Source organism: Vigna unguiculata, chromosome 2, assembly GCF_004118075.2.
Source record: "Vigna unguiculata cultivar IT97K-499-35 chromosome 2, ASM411807v1, whole genome shotgun sequence".
Taxonomy (NCBI): Eukaryota; Viridiplantae; Streptophyta; class Magnoliopsida; order Fabales; family Fabaceae; genus Vigna; species Vigna unguiculata.
This window is the reverse complement of record NC_040280.1, coordinates 25,379,851-25,401,672: the sequence shown is the minus strand read 5'-3', so window position 1 is coordinate 25,401,672 and position 21,822 is coordinate 25,379,851. Positions and strand designations below refer to the sequence as shown.

Genomic DNA, 21,822 nt, shown 5'->3' with positions numbered 1-21,822 from the left:
TTGGTAATCATCCTCGAGTTTTAGAAATATTTTTATCCTTTAAATTACACAATTCAAAAAAAATCGAAAAGGACAAAAATGGAAATTTCCTATGTAAGGGTGCGGTGGGATTTATGAAGGTTCCTACAAAAATCGTAGTGTGGATTGTTACTACTCAGTACTCAACAATATTTAGATTTTATGAAGACTCTTTTATGTCATGTAAGAGACAAAATAGATTGATAGTAACCTAATTATTAGGAATCTTGTTGATGGAAGCATTCATGATTGATCTTTTAAAATATCTTTTCCAATCGATGAAATCACTCGATTCTTCAATCTCTCAATTCTAATTTTGAAAATTTTCATTCTACTGAAGCTATACTAACATAAACAATTGAGATATTTATAAGCTATCAAGAGAATTTACCTTCTCTACAATATTTATTCAAGTTACCTTTTACTTTTTACATTTATTATGCTTTTAAACATTTTATTTCTCAATGTTGCTTTTAATTTTCAAATACACACACAAATATATATATATATATATATATATATATATATATATATGATAGTTAATATGTAAATAAAAATAAATTTTTAATTTTAATATATTTTCCATATTTGATATTTTAAAAATTTTGTGCACCTATAATTTTAAGAGAACGAGACTTGATGAGAAAGTAAAATATAACTAAATATATTTTAGAAAATATGATTGTTGTTTTGTCTCCCTCATCTTATTTTTTTGGATAAAAAAATATATTTTGAGTTAATGTAAAATATTATTGCGATTAACTAAACAATAGACATTCAATTAAAAAATATATAAAAATTTTAACAAAAATACTTAATTGGATATTTTATCATTAACTTAAAACTTCATTAAGTGAAATATATATATATATATTATATATTACAACTTGAAGAATGGAAGTTCATTAAGTAGTTATCCAAAGTATTCAGGAAAAAAAAAAGGAGGGGTTGTGCAGGAAATGGGGGTGCCAATAACAACTCACTCAAGAAGACTTTAAAGACTTTTGTGATGTTTCAAATTTTTAGAATGCTATTCAGAGGAAGATAAGGATATTATTTCTTTTCATTTAAACTTAATTAAGGATGTTTATCAATGTTGAAGATTGAGACCATTTTAGCCAATGAGTTTAGGATTAGAAGTTTAATAAACTTCTCTGCATAATACATCTCTTCTTCCAAAAATATCTTTTTACAAAACAAAACCTAGTATTGCTTCCAACATAAATATCACAAGCAATGGTGCTTGGGTTCTTACTCGTTTGTAGTAAAAGGTATGCATTGAAAGGTATGGCATTACAAGGAATGTCCACAATTTCAGCCTATTACTGCAAGCAAACTTTGTCTGAATGCAGGAATTGAGCAAAGTATAGACCCAAATATCCCATTCAGAGCATAAGCAATGGCACAAAATGGAAGAGCCTCAGGTTCGTTAGCAGATAAAGCTGCTGTTCCAAGCCCATGAGAACTGCATATATTGATCCAAAACCAAGAAATATAAGTATATATATATGCTTCAAGAAGAAACTACCTTAATGGCTTTTTTCTAAAGTAATCATATCTTTTAATGTCCAAACTACTATTCAGAAGCAGTGTCTGTGACTATTGCATATGATGGTAATTGAAGATTGGTCTGCACTCTGCAGACATTATGATTTCTTGGTCAAAATTATCTATGAACTGCAAAATATACCTTGAAGCGGTTGCTATGCCACGAGCAATAGGGTCACGAAGACGGAGTTTATCAAGAGTTGATTGCACAAAATTTGCACCAACTAAACCAGTCACTACAACTGCAGCTGCTGTGACTGATGCATTGGCACCTGCAGACATGGCAAAATTTCCCAGATGAATGGTAGGACTTAAACTATGTAACCTTTTACATTTATTGCAAAACATGATGTTTACCTTCAAAAAAAGACACAATGCTGAGAGCCAACGCCACTGTTATACATCTGGGTAGAATGGATACTGTTAATGATGGTTCTAAAGCAAGTAGACGTCCAACAATGGCAGTTGAGTACAATGAGAATATGGTAGAGATTATGACAGAGGTGAAAATCTCAGCTGCATGCCTCTTTACAAGCTGAGCACAGTAGATAAATCATTAGTCAATGCTTTAATGGATTTAGCCATTCTTAATTATATGGATGGAGAGGACAAGTTACAACGCATGTTTTGTACTGAATCTTAGTGGACATATTTGGTGCACAGAAAAACAAGATATGCAGAATCCTGTGTTTCAGTCTGAATACATATTTGTTCAAGTAAGATCAAACTCTATAAAGTCATTTGCAAATAACTATCCCATTATCCTTATAAAAATATTTTCTAATTTGGCAAGAGGGAAAAAATGAACTAATGGAAAAAAGAAGAAAAAAAAGTAAAGGTGGGCGAAGATGCAACATAATTAATTCTCTTACTTTCTATCCACTTTCTTTCACACTATCCAAGCACTAGTGATCATTAGAAATGGAGATGGTTTTACCTTTCTCTGTTTGAACATAGAGAAGGCAAATGAAAGAATAACAGATCCCAAAAAGCCCATTAGAATGTCACCGGCACCAGGATTAGACGATGAGTTTGTAAGGTAATATCCTGGGAATGTCAAAAGAAGAATCAGCAAAATTATGTCAAAGCTAAGTCATAGATGTTAGTGTCTATAGATAAATTAGTACTAGACTTGGTGCTACACTTTTACATCAATGTTGTTACGAGACCATAAATCAAACCAAATAATGTGATCTTATTGCTCAAGATTAACCAGATAAGTTAGTTTCTTATAACTCATTCTCATACTAAAATTTAGTTAAATGATTAATCGCATTTGAACTTGGAGGGGAAAAGGCTTCAAATGCTTATAGTAACTCATAAGATATCTGCAGTCAGAATAGAAATTTCTTTTTCCTAGTTATAAAGTAGTCAATCAAAGAACAACTTAGTGTTCATTTGGTTTACCAGTGCAAGTGCTCCAAACCATGTTTGAGTAAAAGGGAGACTATTTCTTCGAGAAAACTTGCCTTATAACACTCAAATTTAACTTTTGCAGTAATTTAAATCTAAAACAAAAAGGCCCTTGTACAATATAGAGTTGAATATTAACTTCAACTATAATTTACACCTAAAACAGCATCAAGCCCTGACTTAGAAAGAAACCCCAAAGCAATTGCTGCTAGCTCTGCAGATGCTGCACAAAAAATTATTGGGTGGAAGACCTTCTTCAAGCTTGATGGCAATCTGAAAACATAGGGAGGGGATAAGAAAAGGCATAACTATAGTTAGTTCTAATAAAATCCAAATACAATATCACATTTTTGCTCCATCTAAATCATAAACAAAGAAAGAAAAAGTAACTGTCCCCAGAAACAGCCATGTAAAGAGTTCAATGTATATGCAGTGATGAAAATGAACCTTTACCCTGAACCAATCATGTAGCCTAACACTGTGGACGCAAGCAAGAATGGAAGATATGTTCTGGCTCTTGTCCCCAATGCTGTTGGAAAAACCAATGAAGCAGCAAAGGATATAAGAAGAACTCCAGTCCATGCCCACACTTCAATGGAAGAAAATGGAGATGGCTTCTCCATAGGCTCAGCATCTATCAATTCTGTCTTCACAGCTTTCCTCACACCTATAGCTGTCAAACCAGTGACACAAACTGTAGCTAGCCATCCCCCAACTGCACAAGTTCAACAAGTTTCAACTCTCATCATGAAATCGTAACACTTGGACTCTATTTATATAAATTTCTCCATGAACACTTACAGATGAAACAGTTAACAAGAAAAAATGAATTGTATTTAAAATCAACTTCTGCAATTAACTTATTTCCTATCTATCCTCAGTACTTATGAGAAATTTATCCAAATAAGATCTTAATTACACACACACACAGACACCAAGGATGATTGAAACAATCATCATCTCTATTCAGCGTCATGATCATAAGAATAAGAGCTTGTCCAGTAATCATTACCTACAATAAAACAGATTTTGATTGCAGAAGAAGCGGGAATATCTTTAAGAGAAAGGGGAAGCACAACCAAATAGGGAACATAGAACAAAGGGAGCCATCTCTGGATGAAAATAATTCCCGGTTCAAAGAACTTCTCGAAGGCCACAGCAGCAGAGGGCTCAGCATAATCAAGAATAATCAGAACAGAGAAAATACAGAACATCCCAAACAAGGCACTTGGGAACTCAATTGAAGCTGCTGCAAAGGCTTTTTTCAAGAGAAAATCAATGGCCAGAATGAGGCCAAGGGAAACAACCCAATGCAGCACCCCAAACACTTGAAGACGCAAATTCTGGGTGACAGACTCTATGGAAGTGGAAGTGACCCCAGTTTGGGATTGGAGTAGCTCGGTGCAAAGTTCTTCACTTTTGCTACTTTCTGGGGTACCCATTAGCTAACAACCATTAATTGAACCCAATACCTCGGATTGAGTGAACAAACTGCAATACAATCGTTATCTTCCTACGTCTGGAGTGGCAATAAATGGTGACCGATAACAGAAAAAGACAAAATAGAGATGTAAAAATTCCATACGTCTCTCTTCACCATGGGAAAACTGATTTGGAAACAAGTTTGGCTTTAGAAATTACGAGACCTGAAATTTCACCTCCATGATAAATTTGTCATTTTATCTAACATACTATACTGATATGGGTATTATTCTATTTTAAAATATGTACAATAAAGCTTTCTTTAGTTTTATATATTTTTAATTGTATACGACGTTAAAATTAATATTCTTAGTTTTAACACAATAAATAAATTAATTTCCAGCGCATGCAAATATTCGTCGGATTAACAACAGGAAGATATATATTCCTTCGTAATAAATGATTGACTGAATTTCACATGATGTTGGGTCCCACTATTTTTTGGAAACAATGTAATAATTGGCAAAACACCAAAATAGGGAAATTCTATTTTCAAAATTATCAACATGGTACAAATTTAAAAAATAATGTGACATAATGTTCTATGTTATATCATGACATAATGTTCTTCAACACTTTACTAGCCCTCATGAATGGTTATATGTTATTACATTCACTTTTTTCTATGTTAAGATGATCCACTTTCCAAAATTTTCCTCGGTAATTCTTCAATGTAACACTTGATGCGAGTCTTGAGAAAATGCACTATCATAGTTTAGAAATCAAGCAATTCCTCAGTTGCTTTCTAAGGATCTTCCCAGTCGCAGACCTAGGTATCTTGCTGGTGAAGAACACTTTCCTAATCTTCTTATATGGAGCAACCTGCCACAAAAGAGTTACAAATGGCACAAGGTCTTAGTAACTAACAATAACGTAACATAACTGCATAATTTTCTATTGTCGTCAAATCACAAACCAAAATGTATGGTAAGTTTGGTGATCCTTACGTTACAATCTTAAAAATTTTGACAATGTAAAAAACCGTTTTATATTATCAGTGCATGACTATTAAACTTTTATAATAATAGTAGCTAGCTGATGTAGCACCTTGACCATGATCATAAATGTGAAACATTTCAAAAGACACTATGGTATGGATTCAAGAGAAAATGTGAATAGAAACATCATAGATAGAACTTAAAAGTCTGTCTTATAGGACGAACCTGCTTAGCAGCATAATCCATAACATGCTTCGGAGACAGCACACTTCCAAACTTTCTTACCACAAAGGCCACTGGAATCTCACCAGTTTCTTCATCCATAGCACTGAAGTGGAAAATGATGCAACATTTCAGGGTATTTTTTTAAGGACCAATAAAGAGAATTTAGAGTATGATGACTAATATGTACATGCAGTAACATATGTAGATGTTTTGATCTTTTCAAAAACACAAACAAAGTCAATGAACGAGGTACTTTTGCTATATCCAGTGTTTGTGTTTCTCATTATTATAAGATGAATATAAAAGAATATGTACATATACAAGTCTTAATTATCATTTTAGACCCTTTGCTAATATCCAGTGTTTTCATGGAGTTCATACTTACCCTATAACAGCAACATCAACTATTTCAGGATGCAAAATTAACACAGCTTCTAAATCAGCCGGAGCAATCTGTAACAGATCATAAGCCATATGTAAGAATATACACGTACAACAAAAAAATCGTAATTAAGAAACCCAATAAGCATTTCATGTGTTCCTCTGAACAACATGTTTACTATGGATGTACAATTCAACCAAGTAAGCTGTCTTAAGGGAAAAGTTACATATTTGTATGGAAGCTTGAGAAAAGACTGCCATTTATTAAGGAAATTATTTTTGCTTTTTTCTGTTAAAATTTAAAATTAGATACCTGAAAGCCCTTGTATTTGATGATATCTTTCAATCGATCAGCTATGTATAAGTATCCATCATTATCAAAATAAACAACATCTCCAGTATGTAGCCAGCCATCTCTATCAATTGTGGACATTGTAGCTTCCTCATTGTTCAAGTACCCTGAAAAATTAAGAAGAAAATTTCAAATTAACGTATTTCAATTGAAGTATCAATAAAAAGGGCAAAGAAAAAAGTATTAGCGGATAGACTTAACTTGATTGGATTAAGGAACAACAAAGGAACACACAAGAAAACAACTCTAACATTGGAAAATCTAAAACAAGAAGTCACAACGACAAACTTTACCAGATGCCTTGAAGTGAAATTTTAATTCTCTTTTACCTGAACAAACAGAAAACTTTCGGCAACATTTTACTGGGAAAGACATGTGTATTTGGTTCAAGTTATTTTGAAGACAGAATCACTTATTTTCATAATTTTTCAATAAACCTTATGAAATTAAGCAATTATTTCAGAGTAAAATGATGTTCCCAAACACAGCAATACATATAAAGCTTATGTTTCCTCCATGATGATTAGGAGCTAAACAATATAATACTTCTATTCTGTTTCAAAAATAGATAATTTTGTATCTAATTGTATAGGAGTATACACATATTTATGGGATATCTGAACAACCTAAATTATCAAGTGGCTTGAAAAATTTGTCTTTGAGTTGCGATATCGATCACTATTCCTCTCTTTAGACCACATGTAGCACTCAAAACTACACAACTCTAACTCAATTATTTCCTACAAGTCATGTTAATTTGTTGACAACAGTATCTCGATCCTTAACTACCAGAATGTTAGTTTGTCACAAACACTCTTAACAGATCACTTATAATACCACTCACTGGAGAATACTAAACATAAACGGAGCTTCTAAGTCGAATTTTGGTGTGTATGAAATATATAAACTGTGATATTCAATAAGCATTGCCAAATATTTTATACATGGTAGAAACGGAACAAGGTTTTCTTTCTATTTCATATCAATTAAGGAAAACAGAGTTTTACCCGTCATAATTGAAGGCCCTCTCAACCAAAGTTCACCACTGCTGCCAGGGGGCAAAAATGCACCAGTATTCCAGTCTACCACTTTTGCCTCCATGTTTGGAGCCAATAACCCTATTGAAGAATAATTTCGAAACTTTTCAGTATTGAAGCCACGTGTTCCTACGGCTGTTGACTCAGTCATTCCATAACCCTAAAAAGAAACATTCTTACAGTTGCACATTCTTAAAAATCTAGTTAAACAACATTACCATAAACGAATAAAAGTCCAATTATCAGCAGTAATTGATGTGAATATTAACAGCACTATCAGAGTATTTGTTATTTATTATCACACAAAAGTCGAAATCTTATTATCACACAAAAGTCCAAATCTTATAGCATAAGCAGAAAGAAGGGGGACTTCCAATTTTACATGGCTCATAACTAAACTGTACAAGTTTTTAAAAGAATTTCCACTGTTCCATTTCATTTACCAATATTTATCATAACAATATGAAATGAGATGGAATCAGCATTCAGCTTATTACAACACACACAGTTGGTATTGACTCTAGCAATTATATGAATGCTGGAACATGACTTGCATTCTTTGAATTACCTGTATAAAATCAACATCGGGAAAAGTTCGAAGAAAATCATCAACAACTCCTGAGCTCAAAGGCGCTGCACCACTGGAGACCTGTATCAAACTCTGCAACTTACTGTCATTAACACCATTTGCCCTCGTTATCAATGCTGTCAACATCGGCGGAACAACGGGAAAATGTGTAACTTTATATTCATCAATCACCCTGACAACCTCATCTATGTCAAATTTCCTCATCACAACAACAGTAGAACCCAGAGACAACAATCCCACTGCAAATAGCGACAAGCCATACACATGGAACATTGGCAAAACAGCCAGATACACATTCCTCAAGCAAGAACTTTCATACTGAGAAGCTTCAAACCTCACAAAGAGCTCAACCATAGCAATAAGATTTTTATGGGACAGAACAACCCCTTTGCTCACCCCAGTAGTACCTGAGGAATACAATATCCCAGCAGCGTCATCCTGCTTGATAACAGGCCTCTGAGGCAAATCAAAGTCACAAGAAATCAAGTCACAAAAGCATGAAAAACAACCATGTCTCAAACCCTTCTCATTTTCCGGCACAGCAATAACAGAAATTCCCAATGGCTCTAGTTTCTTAAAATTCTCAGGCAGAGTAAAAGCCACACTCACACCACACTCAGCAACCTGCCTGCGTATTTCATAGACACTGCTAAGAGGGTTCAGCGGTGTGACAATAGCTCCCAGATAGAGAACTCCCAGGAACACAATGGGATAGTAAATGGAATTGGGAAGAAGAATCAGAACCACATCACCTTTCGAAACACCCATTTTGTAAAGACCAGAGGCAACGGATTTGACCAAAGGTAGCAACTTTGAGTAGGAAATGGAACACCCTGATGAGGAATCAACGAGGGCCGAAACCCCATCATGGCGGTGGGAAAAAATGAAGGAAACAACATCGAGAAAAGGGTCGCTGGGAAGGTCCATAGGGGCATGCTTGCTATGGTAAATTCCAGAATTTGGTGAGAACCAGTGAGGATGAGTAAAGGGCATGCCGTAGTTTAAGTTTGCAGACATTGATTCAGAGAAGCGTGGAAGATGCGCACTGCAATGGAATTATGAAGAATGAGGCATTGGCAGCTATGTGAAGTGGGCTTGAGAGTTAAGCTACTGTAGTTGCGTGCACGTAATATGAAGATGGAAACTAAGGAAGATGAAGATGATTATCAAAAAATTGGAACAATGGAACGAAAGAATGAATCAATGAATGTAAAAGAAAAACAAAAGAGTGATCAAATCTGGGTTTACGGCGGGAACCACTCCACACACACTGAGTTTAACTCACTGGCTTTGTTTCGCCGCTTCAAACAAACCTCATTGATGCACTTTCAATGTGGCTCCTCAATTGTTGTGGAATTTCTGTTGGAACTTTTAAATACTGTTACAAATATATTTAATGCATTTTAAAATGTTAAAATCATTGTATATTAAATAAAAAACAAATGTTCAATAAAGAATTTGAACCAATCAATAAAGTCCGGCAACTAGTATTGATGACATTTAATTGTTATAAATTTTCTTGTCATTTCCTGTATACATTTTTTAAATTTTATTTAAATATCAAAAAACTTCAAGTGAAATTATATTTTTGTTAATGGTTTTTTATCGTCGATAGAAAATTTTAATAATTAAACTTATAAGATTTATGTCTTAATTTTATAATTTAATATATGATTTTGTAGTAATGAAAATAATATTAATTTGATTTTAAAAGTAAAACTTTTTTTAAAATTTTTAATACATAATAGAAGTATTGATTATGTTCTGCTGTTAAAATTTTGAGATATTTTACTTTATATTACAAGGATTAGTTTGACATTAAATCTAAATTATTTTGTCATTAAAAGTATTATATTCATAGTTTAGTTTTAGTTATTACATATTTAAAGACTAAATTAATTTTTTAATGATTAAATTCAGAATATCTCAAATACTCGACCTTTTACCCCACATTTTTAATATTCTTTTCTTTTTAGTTATCTGGGTTTAATATTTGTTTTTCTAAATTATACTTTTTTATGCTTTACTTTTTTAGACACATTTTGTTAATAATTTATTCTTTTATTTCTTAAATTTGGATAAATTCGACTGTTTCACGACTTTAAAATCAAAGTTATTAATAATTTTAACATAATAAAGTTAAAAGAAAAACTACAAATAAATTATGGACATGGACATTTTCCCTATTCCAGTTGTTTGTGATAGATTTCTCTCTTGTGCTTAACAGCCTTTTACTTCCTGCACACCCATAATTTCTTTGCGCACGCCCACAAAGTAACTATTTTCCTCTTTGAAAAAGTGACTTACGGACACTCTTCTGGTATAGATTTGACCCTCTTTTCTTGTAATAATTAATTAACTATATCTTTATTATTAATAATGTTAGCATTAATTCAAAATAATTTGTATGATTAATTTCTTTTATGAAGGTTTTATTAAATTTTTTTAGTTTATTGAATTTTCAAAATTTTATATATTTTTAATTGAGCTATTACTGTTTATTTTATCTATTAATTGAGTGATGTGAATATCTTTCTCTTTCATTTTGTTTATTTGTTTTTAGGTTAAATCATTCCATAGGTCCCCAAATTTGTAGCGAATTCTCAAGTAGGTCCCCCAATTTTCATTTGTCTCAATTGGGTCCCTAATTTTGAAAAACTGCAACAATTTAGCCATAACCGTTAAAGTTGCGTAAACGGCGTTTTTAGATGATGAAGTGGACAAATAAAACGGATACGTGTCAGTGGTATTTAAAAGGAACTGTAGCCAACGTGTCAAATGTCAAATAAATGCAATGAAACCCTAAATGGATTCATCTTCTCCTGAACATCTTCTCCGCTAAAGTCTTGTTCATCGTTGGAGTTATCTTCTTCGTAGCTGTGCGTTTCTTTCTTCATCCTCAAATGTCCCTTTGCCATTCTTGTTCCTCTTGCACTTGTAATGGTTGGGGGAAGAAGAACCCTAGTTTATCTTCACGTGGTGTTGGAGGATCGAGGAGTTTGGGTTCACAACCGCTTTGCTACTGTGGAGAGAAATCAGTTTTAAGAACTGCGAAAACAGTAAAGAACAGGGGAAAACAATTTTGGGGTTGTTCGAAATATAAGGTGAGAGAGGTTGAAGGTATTTTTTGTGTGTTTTTGAATGGTATATTGGATGACTGTTTGTGCTATTTTTTTGCAGAGTGGAAATGAAGATGGTGGATGCAATTACTTTAAATGGTGGACTGAAGATGGCATTGAACAGATTGGTAACAGTGAGAATTGCGAAGGAAGGGGTGAAATTATGGTGAAGACTGAAGAAAGTGATGGTGATAGGAAAACGATAATTAAGTTGGAGAAATCAGTTGCCATATTTGAGAAATGGATGAAGGTGTTGATTGGGATGGTTATCTTTGTTTGTGTGGTTAATGTAATAGTGTTGTCAGTCCTGATAAAGAATGCGTGATTAGTTGTTGTAGTGTCCCTTAGTGGTTATAACTGGATATCTTATTTGGAATGATTATTTCCAGTACTGTATTTATGTTTGAGTATGAATGAAATTGGAAGTTATTTCGATTTACTGTTTTAAGTGTATACAGTTATGTAATTTTAAATATGATTCTACATACAGTGAATGAAAAGCATGAGACCTGTAATTGATAATAGATTCCATATCAAAAGGTAATTCATAATAGATTCCATATGAAGAGGTCCTGAATTAACACAAACTACATCAAAAAAGTGGTCCACCGACTAAGTAGCATTATTAAATTACATAACAAAAGTGGTCCACCGAAAAGGACCTTAAAAGATGTGTTCATGGAAGTAAAGAAATTCAAAAATTCCAAAAAAGGACCTTAAAGGTTCACAGCTGTTACAAAACAAGATCACAAAAAAACCAAGACATGCAGCTTCATGCCATTCGACCCCTTCTAGCATTCAGTTTCACTCTGGCATTTAATGCACCTCGTGATGGCTGGTGTGATGGTTGTGGTGGAGGTGGCTGCTGACATGGTTGAGCTGGAGGTGGGTGGTGAGTTGGTTGAGGTGGAGGTGGCTGCTGGGATGGTTGAGGTGGAGGTGGCTGCTGAGATGCTTGAGGGGGAGGTGGCTGCTGAGATGCTTCAGGTGGAAGTGGCTGGGATGCTTGTGTTGGAGTTGGTTGCTGGGTTGCTTGTGTTGTTGTTGGTTGCTGGGATGCTTGTGGTGGATTAGTTGGCTGCTGGGCTTCCCTTAATTGAGCCATATGAATTTCAATAGCTTTTGGACAAGCCCTTCTGTTGTGCCCAATTTGGTTACAGAGACGACATGTTTTACGTAAACCACCTTTTCTCAGTCTTGTCTCATCTCTTCTAATCTCCCATTGCTCCAATCTTCTTTTTTTCTTCGGTCTGCCTGGTAAAATTCTCTTCGAGGGGGGCAAGACATCAGCGTATGGAGTTTTCTCCCACAAACTCTGGCCATTGATGGGAAATATAATTGAAGTGTATATCTCTTCATAAGTGGACTTCCTAAAGACTGCTGGGATGAAGTCTTCTCCATTGAGGTTTAGAAACTTCATTGCACACAGTGAATGACAGCATGGAATACCAGATATGGTCCATTTCCTACATGTGCAGGATTGTTCATCTATATTGACAACGAACCTCTCCCCTAACTGCGACACATGCCTAACTTCAAATAATTTCTCTGCTGACCAGCTGCAAGAACACATAGAACAACAATAATTAGACAGCTTTCATTTTTTCAGGGTAAACAAAGTTCAATCCTTACCTAGGAATCCAATACTTTGTTAATTCTGACTCCTTTTCAAATCTGCTCATAATTCTGGGACAAATGGATCCTGATATTGATTGTATCTTCATTCTGTTTTTTGCCCACCTTCTCATCAAGTATACCCGAATATCCTCCAACATGCTTATCACAGGCTTAGTCCTTGTATGCAGCAATACACTATTGAAGGCCTCAGACATATTGTTAACCAAAGTATCAGATTGAGCCTTTGAGGTAAATCTAGATCTCGACCAATATCTAAGTACAACAGAAACATTCCAATTATGATAGCATACAATCCCATTTGAAAACAATGAATTGAAAATTGTATTACCTGGGTGGGATTGCAATCAGATGCTTAAATGCATCTTCATTCACATCTCTTATATTCCTCATCTCCCTTTCCCATGCTTGTGGGTGTGTGGCTGCAGCTGCTCTCCACATTAGACGTCTCAGACTTTTGGCTGGAAATTTCTTTCTGAAATTGGCATACAAGTGCCTTACACAGAAACGTTGATCAACTCCAGGCAGAAGTTCTTGTATGGCTGGTAGCAGCCCCTGACAATATCATAAATATAATAATAAGTTATAATTTTTCATATCAAAAATAAGTGGGAAATGAGATTGCATTTGCATGTACCTTTTGCTGGTACCTTAACTCACCATCACCTTCACCTTCACAGTGAACTCCATCCTCCCTCATCTCACCATCACCTTCAACTTGACACTGCACTCCATCATCCCTGATCTCACCCTCACCTTCACTTAAAACACCTCCAATATCAGCCTCAGTTCCCACTTCCCTTATCTCAACATCACATTCACCTTGACATGCAACAGGAACACTCTGATTCTCAGCCTGAGGTTCACCCTCCTCCTGATTCTCAGCCTGAGGTTCACCCTCCTCCTGATTCTCAGCCTGAGGTTCACCCTCGTCCTGTGTCTCAGGTTCATCCGGATAATACTCCAACATTTCAATGACTTGGGGTTCAGACAATGAGTGTTCCACAAATAAATGCACTTCATCATTCAGTCTAGCGATATTAACCATAAGCAACGCACCACTGTCATCACACAGAAGCTGCAATCTGTCATCCAATGTTAAAGAACCTCCAACTGAGAACCACAACTTATTTTCTCCAACATACCCCATCCCTTTTATCACGCTTAAAACAACAAAATAACTCCAGCAGTCTGGGTCAAATGATAACCTAGTGGTTTCCCCATATTCGTACCGCAACTTCCCATCACTTATGAATTTACCTCCATGGTGAAAAACCACCTCAAATTCCTCGTCCATCACGCAAAAACGTATAGAAATAGATACATAAACCTATACATTAATCACATACCGACAAAAAAAATATGAAACATATATTAAATACAGAACACACTGAAAAAGACACTACAACAGCACTTTAAACATGGGGGACCACAACGTAAAACCATTTACACATGGTGGGCCAAAAAATATATACTTAAACACCGACAAACAACAACCAATACTCTGGTTCCCCAAACAAGAAACATCAGAACATGCACCGAAAAAATTATTCCCAAATTCAGAAAACCCATGCAGAGAAACTCACCTTCTGCGCTTCTATTTATACCAAATCGCGATTCAGATGATGGAAACCCTGTGCAGCAACTCGATTCCACCACCTTCTGCCCCTTCTATTCACTTCAGATCGTTTCGCTTCTCTTCACGCAAGAACCCTAGGTCACTGCTTTTTCCCCCAAATCTCTTCTCTTTCAGAACATTACACCTCTTGTATTCTCAGCATTTGTATAATTCATTTTTAAAATATAATTTTTAAAACTTAATTAGTAATTAATTGTGATCCAGCCACGTCAGTAAATAACAACACCTCAGCAATCCCAGTCACTGTTCATTTACGATCTTTGACGGCCGTTTACGCAACTTTAACGGTTATGGCTAAATTGTTGCAGTTTTCCAAAATTAGGGACCCAATTGAGACAAATGAAAATTGGGGGACCTACTTGAGAATTCGCTACAAATTTGGGGACCTATGGAATGATTTAACCTTGTTTTTATGTTAAGAATTATGAGATTTTGTAGTTAATATGAAAATAATATTGTTGTTAAACTTTTATTACTCTTCTTTAAAATTTGTCGAATAACCTGAGTGATTTTATCAATAATGTCGAGTCAATAGTTCCGTAGTCGCTGAGAAGAGTAGTAATTGAAATATTTTATCTACATAAATTTTAAAAAATATATTTGAAAAAACTAAACAATCTAGAAACAAAAGCAAATTTGCAAAATTATTGATGAAATCAAAAGGCAAAGATTTACCAGCTCCTTGCAAAAATTAAATGTTTGGTTACTTTCATTCCCTTCCAAGTTCAAATCTAATATAAAATCCCCTTCTCACTCAATCAAATTAGTGGAGTACGAACCTAAAAACTAAAAATTAGAAAACAATTTTTTTTCTATATTGTCACTTACTTTAATGTCATGGAAATCATTCTATTAAAAACATCATACTATAATACTAAATTGAATCCAAAGATGACATAAATTGAATAACTTCATAAAGGCAAAATTCAAGGTAATACAATAACTTATTTATCAGAATAAATTTCAAATCTCCCTAGAAGTAAAATCCTGCTAGCCCATATTTGGATGAATCCAAACCATTTACATGTAAGGAGAAAAATCATTTACACTTGAAATGGATAGCTAAGAAACCAAAACAGATCTAAGTCCACTGAAATACTAAATTTTCATCAAGTCTCAAGTAACCTGGTTGATTGATATGCATCATGGGTTTACCCAATATGGGAATTTGACTCACACTTTGATTATTTCCAACGATGCACGAGTTGAGTTCAGGACTGAACTTACTACTGATAAACATAATGAGGAGGAGATTGAGGATGGTATTGGTAGTAATAACCGGGTGGATACTCATTATATGGAGGTGGTGGAAAAGGTTGATGCATATGAGGGGGTAGGGATGGTTCAAGTAAATGATGATGGGGTGGGGATAGTTCAGGCAAATGATGGGGTTGGGAAAGTTCAGGAAAATGATGGGGTTGGGAAGGTTCAGGAAAATCATGGGGTAGGGAAGGTTCAGGTAAATCATGGGATGATGATGATTCAGGCAAATGATGGGGTGGTGGTGGTTCTTGCAAATGATGGGGTGGTGGTGGTGGTTCTTGCAAATGATGGGGTGGTGATGGTAGATGCAGATGATGGGCTGGGAATGATTGATGCAGATGATGGGGTGGGGATGGTGAACTAGGCTCACTAGATGGAGGAGAACTAGGAGCAACATTAGTTTGATGTTTATCTACTCTGACTTCAATCATTTCCTCTTCTTCAACCTCAAATGACCTGAAGATTGGATGCAAGTAAGCATCAGCCAAATAAGCCTTTATGTTCAAGTCAGGTTCTGTGCTCTTCTCCAACATATCCTTTGACATTGCTTCCTGAATAGATCAAGAGAAATCAGTTCTTAAGTATCATGTAGCCAACTTCAAAGAAGAACAAAAAAGAAGTTTAGTGTAGAGAATTCTACACTGTTCCAAAGTTTGTTCCAAAGTTTATTGAATGCTGCATATCTCTTACCTCAATAGGGTACTTCCGAAATGCTGGCTCAAAACGTCTCTGGCAGTACTTGTGGAATGCAAATGTCAATATTGGTAAGATAACAAGCAAAGGAGTAGATTTTGCTGCTTTTTTGGTGCTAAGCAATCCCAATAGAAGAAACTGAGATATTAGCATGCTTGCAATGATGCGGCTATGAACAAGTGGCCAAAATGCAGCAGCACTTTCATACTGTTGGTTGTAGACATTGATTATCTGCATAGTTAAACATCATGCGAAGTTATATGCTATATAATATGTTACATTGAATTGGCAGACAAAAATGTTACAAGCTCATGAGCAATACAATATGCCCTCATACAGATTTCATGCAACATGCTTGTTCAAGAAATCATGCTATGGTTTTAGGAAATCTTCAAGCTACTGTAAGTCCAACTAGCAAAAAAAATGCAGGTTTCAAGATGACAGTAGCAGAGACACTGACCTGGTGACGATAAACCAAATATGCAAAGGCAAAGAAGACTAGTATGAAGGGAAGAAGGATTGGTGTCACCACAGCGTAGACAATTCCAAGAAGGAAGTATAGTTGAAGACTTGGAATGGTCTCTGGAAAGTCCACACTCCCAGGGTTCATGGCCTTTCCTCTATCTCTTTCTGTTTTAACTATGAACATGTTCTTGAGATGGTATATAACCAATGGCTTTAATCTGAGAATCTCACCAGCAATTCCAGCCCACCCATCAACCATTATGTATGTTATAAAGAAGGTAGCTTTCATTGGAATAGAAACTCCAATTGTTCTAGGAATCCTATAGACAATAAAAAGATTTATCAGACACAGTGTAAGATTTAATAATGTTACGAAAAATTTATGGTATTTATTGCATTAAATATATGAAACTGGAATGTTGCTGCAAGATTAGGCAGATCTAAACACAATATATAGCCATTTCAGACATTGCATTAACTCAAAACTGCTGAATTAAAGACATACTGTGTAGGTGACTGATGAAGGAAAGCATGTAGTTGTTGAAATGCAGTCCCAGTGACTATGCTTCCCAAGAAAACATTCACCAGCATAAAGTAATAATATTTTGCAGCTGTCTTCCGCTCAAGTGTTGACAGTGCAATATGTCCCTCAATTTTTGACATGATCATCAGAACTGTTGGTAGAATGTACAAAAATACTTTAAGAGCCAAACCAGGAAGAAAACCTTGTAGAAAGGACTTGATGAAATTCCTGTCAAAATCCAAAAAACAAAACACTGTTAGGTAGAATTTACATCATTTATTACTGGAGTCCAGATTAATTTCAAAAACTAAACTTAACAAATCAAGATTGAGCATTATATACTCTACCAAAGAAGCCAAAACAGTTAATGAAGAAATTCAAGAACAACATATATCAACTTCTAGATTAATTACCTTCTCTATTTACATTCAAAAAGAAACTTAAGTTCACTTACAATTCTATAACTGGTCTGAGGAAAGGAGCAACTTTCTCAAGACCCTCCAAATTGGCAAGGGATTGCACAAAAGCAATGGGAATCATGTAGAAGAATACCAAGGCAAACACAGACAATGATATTACAAGCCTTCTGATGCTTAAAGAAACAAATGGTATGGCCAAGTTCTGCCAATATACATCACGTGGCTCTGGAGCCCAATCAGTTAGCCAAAGTGTTGGATTCTTGCTTTGCTGGGTTTGTGCACAAACCGATGCTCCCCAACGGGAATTGAATGAAAGAAAAGCAACTGGCAAAATAGCTTTGGGATCTTTTATAATTTTCATGCGTTCCAATGTCATCTGCATATGGTTTGCAGTATAGCTATATTAAAGTACCTCAATTTCAATAATGGAAGCATGTGTATTAGCTTAAGGACACAGAAAATTGCCATGTGCATAGTTTATGCCAAAAAAAAGAGAAACAAACCAACTTACCAGGTTATCAAGTTCCTTAACTGCATGTTTGTAGTAATCAACAGCATCAACTTTTCTACCCCAGAGACCAAATAATCCAGTCTAAAGGGAAAAATAACAATGTCAGATTCAGGTTCCAACCAAACGGATAATTTGTCACATTGTACCACATACATTCCTAGCAATTACATACCTTGACAGTGGAACTCTTGTCAGGATGTCTTTCAGACTTAAGCTGGTAATAGTCTAGCCAATTTTGGAGTCTTTCTCTTCGTTTTGCAAGTTTAGCAAATTTGTTTGCATTGTAGACAGCCTGAATAAAAATGAATGCATGACAATATGAATCATTTAATGTAAAGAAATATTCTGCTGAGTTAAAATAAATCAACATTAATACCTATGTATAAATTCTCTTATCGGTTTATCTTTAATAAACTTCCCCAATCAAGAATGTAATAAAAATTATTACCTGGTGTCCAATATAATGATTTGGGTGGTTTGTTTGAAAGAAGCCCTCCACAGAATCTGACACTGCGTGACCAGGCATATTAGGGATATTCCTGACAACTACCTGCAACAAGAATGTAAAAAGCATGAAGATTTGAAAAGATGGTTAAAGAAGATTAGAAGGGGTAAAGCATTGATAGGAGTGACAATCCAAGCTGAAAAGTATTCATTCTAAAATCATAGCATCTTTGCTATAAGAGTTTAGTATAGGTTATAGCATCAACCCCATACAAACCACTGTATTCAAGTACCATAAATGGATTCAAAGCTATAAACTGAAAATTAGCTCCTTGAAAAGAATAACAAAGAAGCACAGCTAGAGTTGCATCTTCTCCATGATCTTATTATTCTCACAAGCCTAATGAAGAACTCGGGAAATGCAAGCAATTCTATTTACAAACTCTACAAGGATACTTGGAGCATTTTAAGCAGCATTCATAATATGAGAATGGGCACAATGAATTCTTTGCTAACTAGTAAAAGATAAACTGATGAAATGAACAATCCAAACCATACCATACTACACAAAAAAAAAAAGGAACTGACACTTCACTGCAATTGGAAAATGGTGAGGACTGAAGAGCTCCATGAAATGCTTTCTAACAGTAAGAAACAATCTCAATTTTATTCCACTCTATTGAAAATGAATGAAGATTTTTAACTTACTGTGAATTGCTCCACACGCCTGCGTTGTGATGCCATGAAATGCAATCTCATTGATGAGACATAATCATATTCTTTGTACAGCAGAAAACAAATCCATAATGTGAACAGGTATTCCAATGCTATGTGAACAAAAAATCTGAAATTTATAGTTCCAGCTGTTAGCTAATTGATAACACAAAAAATACTATCATGACAATGTAATGCAGGTTGTAATACACATAAAAATAAACAATACAAGATTTAACAAAAACAAGAGAGACAGGGAGATGAAAAGAAAATATTTAAATAGTGGATATTAGATATCAGGATTGAATACGATTCCTTTTTAACGGAATCCTGAGACAATATAAGATATATGCCACGATTATATTTTTCCAAATAAAACTTTAATCCATTGTTGATACGAGTAGTTAAAGTCAAGAGGAGAAAACACAAAACTTGGACTTCAAGCGAAGCATTACTTCATAAAGAAAGTTCTGAGTTATTTGTTTAATTTTTGGGGGGAGTTTAGGGAAAACATACCTTATAGATTCAGAGGGAACATTTGATATTGAGAGTTTATCAATATCACTCACTACCAATTCCCTCTTTAGGAAAAATAAAGTCCCACTTGATACGTTGACTGGTATAAGAATGAGGAGTGCCACAACTGTGATCGGAACAAAAATCTTCAAGCTGAAAATAAAGAGATAAAAATTAGTCAGATTACTAGTAACCCAGTACAGTAATTTCAACATTAACAAGAAGTTGAAAAGGAGACGCTTATTTCTCTTTTCACGATCTGAAAGGCATGCCTCCCAAAGTTCAGATCAAAAGATTACATTAAAAAATACGATAGACAGAAAAAAAAGGTGCATCTTTCACATGCAACACATAAAAGTTGACAGAGAACAGAAACAGAGGGAGGAGCACAACGAAAAGTGGAAAACGTAGAAAATTGGACAACACCCTAGAAGGCGAAGCTTCCACGGAAGAGATTTAACAAAAGCTGGCAAAACCAAAAAGAAAGTTGAAAACCACACGGCATAACTCTAGAATCTATTTGATGATCAAACGCATGGAAATACAAATACAATCAACAACCGAAATGCTTAACATTTTTCAGAAGTAGCACAATTTTCCAAACATAGTTGCCGCACAACAACAATGCATCACAACAATTCCACAGCAAACGAAATCACAATTCCCAGAACAGCATGCCAGTTCAGTCTTTTTTTTCCCAATGATAAAATTAAATGTAAAGAAAGTAGTCAGTGACTGAATTTGACTAAAGTTTAAAACTTTTTGCATCAAAATGATAAAAAAGGAACAATTTGCAAGCATGCTCGCCGCACGATAATCCATCACATCAATCACACAATTCACGGAATTTGGCACATTAAATTAAAAAAATACAGAGTATGCTTACAAACAAAATCTTCTACGATGGATAAGGAAAAAAATGGTAATTTTATTATGAGTTGAGTTGAAAGCAGCAAGTGCTTGTTGAAAAGAAACAACACAACAATGGAGTGAAACGCAGAGACGAAAGAGACGTGGTTAATATTAAAAGGAAAAGTGAAAGGTGATGTGAATGGTGTAAAAGGAGAGAGGAGTACCCCAGAGTGTAGATTCTAAGGAAAGCAGCAGAGTCAAGGCCAGCATGGCTAATAATCTCAGACTCACTCATTCTGAGAGCCTGTGGCATCCAATTCAGAAAGGTAAGGTAAGTTTTGAAATTGAGGTTCACAAACTTGCCCACAAAATTCCCAGAACTCCTAGGACTACTTCTCCCTCCACTGAGATACCACTTGGGAAAGTAGACCCTATCATTGATGGGTTGGATTCTCAGCAGAGCAAAAGCCAGCAAGAAAGCAAAGGCTGAGAGAATGTTAATGGTAGCTGAGACACCAATGTCTGCAAGGGAAGCCATTGCAGAAACCAAAAGAGCCCAGAGAGAGAGAGAGAGAGAAGAGATGGGGTGTTCAAGAGGAAGAGAATTGAATAGGAGAATGAGAAGGGAAAGAATAACTGATTCTTGGTAACTCCAATTCTTTATTGCAGGGTGGAAATAAAAAAGCTGGGTTCTTTGCTGTTGTTTGACTTTATATAGCATCAATTAATAAACTTTATTTAAAAAATTAAAGTTTTGGAGTTGGGTTTTGTTTGATTGTGATGAGTAAGAGAGCACTTTGCAAGAGGGGCTTTCATGTGCTAATGAGAAAGGATTTTCTCTTCTAAACAGAGTGGCATGTTTTTTATTTTTTTTTTTCTGTGTGATGTTTCTAAGGTTGTAATGTTAGGACTGGTAGTCTTCTTTCTTATCATTCTCTATTGTCTTTGTTTTGTGATTGTCTCTGTCTATGTCTCAATGATCATATGCATAAGATAAGTGAATTGAAAAGGCACAGAAAAGAAAATTTAATTAAAGGGACTAATCT

The 21,822-nt window shown here is 35.0% G+C and overlaps 5 protein-coding genes across 6 annotated transcripts; 1 reads left to right on the top strand and 4 right to left on the bottom strand.

The window, feature by feature from the left end:
• Positions 1-1,130: 1,130 nt before the first annotated feature.
• Positions 1,131-4,615, bottom strand: LOC114174360 (plastidal glycolate/glycerate translocator 1, chloroplastic). The gene is made up of 7 exons (XM_028059198.1): positions 3,992-4,615; positions 3,433-3,694; positions 3,137-3,252; positions 2,504-2,613; positions 1,924-2,101; positions 1,709-1,838; positions 1,131-1,483 (listed from the first exon to the last, which is right to left on the bottom strand). Exons 1-7 carry the CDS (start codon positions 4,419-4,421, stop codon positions 1,333-1,335), a joined length of 1,377 nt encoding a protein of 458 aa, XP_027914999.1. The 5' UTR covers positions 4,422-4,615; the 3' UTR covers positions 1,131-1,332.
• Positions 4,616-4,940: 325 nt separating this feature from the next.
• On the bottom strand, positions 4,941-9,328 carry LOC114173039 (4-coumarate--CoA ligase-like 6). The gene is made up of 6 exons (XM_028057236.1): positions 7,963-9,328; positions 7,365-7,554; positions 6,319-6,464; positions 6,010-6,077; positions 5,625-5,727; positions 4,941-5,283 (listed from the first exon to the last, which is right to left on the bottom strand). The coding sequence occupies exons 1-6, from the start codon at positions 8,998-9,000 to the stop codon at positions 5,170-5,172; spliced, it is 1,659 nt and encodes a 552-aa protein (XP_027913037.1). The 5' UTR covers positions 9,001-9,328; the 3' UTR covers positions 4,941-5,169.
• A 1,474-nt stretch (positions 9,329-10,802) lies between these two features.
• LOC114169115 lies at positions 10,803-11,457 on the top strand. Its single transcript, XM_028054150.1, has 2 exons — positions 10,803-11,087; positions 11,164-11,457. The coding sequence occupies exons 1-2, from the start codon at positions 10,887-10,889 to the stop codon at positions 11,425-11,427; spliced, it is 465 nt and encodes a 154-aa protein (XP_027909951.1). The 5' UTR covers positions 10,803-10,886; the 3' UTR covers positions 11,428-11,457.
• Positions 11,458-11,874: 417 nt separating this feature from the next.
• Positions 11,875-14,034, bottom strand: LOC114174597. Its single transcript, XM_028059429.1, has 4 exons — positions 13,375-14,034; positions 13,069-13,292; positions 12,735-12,992; positions 11,875-12,661 (listed from the first exon to the last, which is right to left on the bottom strand). Exons 1-4 carry the CDS (start codon positions 14,032-14,034, stop codon positions 11,875-11,877), a joined length of 1,929 nt encoding a protein of 642 aa, XP_027915230.1.
• Positions 14,035-15,268: 1,234 nt separating this feature from the next.
• LOC114174142 (CSC1-like protein At1g32090) lies at positions 15,269-21,465 on the bottom strand. 2 transcript variants are annotated; one of them, XM_028058913.1, is made up of 12 exons: positions 21,001-21,465; positions 19,925-20,077; positions 19,403-19,538; positions 18,699-18,800; positions 18,423-18,542; positions 18,251-18,331; positions 17,775-18,115; positions 17,303-17,548; positions 16,793-17,117; positions 16,330-16,563; positions 15,938-16,190; positions 15,269-15,907 (listed from the first exon to the last, which is right to left on the bottom strand). In XM_028058913.1, exons 1-12 carry the CDS (start codon positions 21,312-21,314, stop codon positions 15,603-15,605), a joined length of 2,610 nt encoding a protein of 869 aa, XP_027914714.1. In that variant the 5' UTR covers positions 21,315-21,465; the 3' UTR covers positions 15,269-15,602. The 2 variants fall into 2 exon arrangements, with proteins under 2 accessions (XP_027914714.1, XP_027914712.1); XM_028058911.1 differs by having other exon boundaries at positions 15,269-16,190.
• Positions 21,466-21,822: the final 357 nt, after the last annotated feature.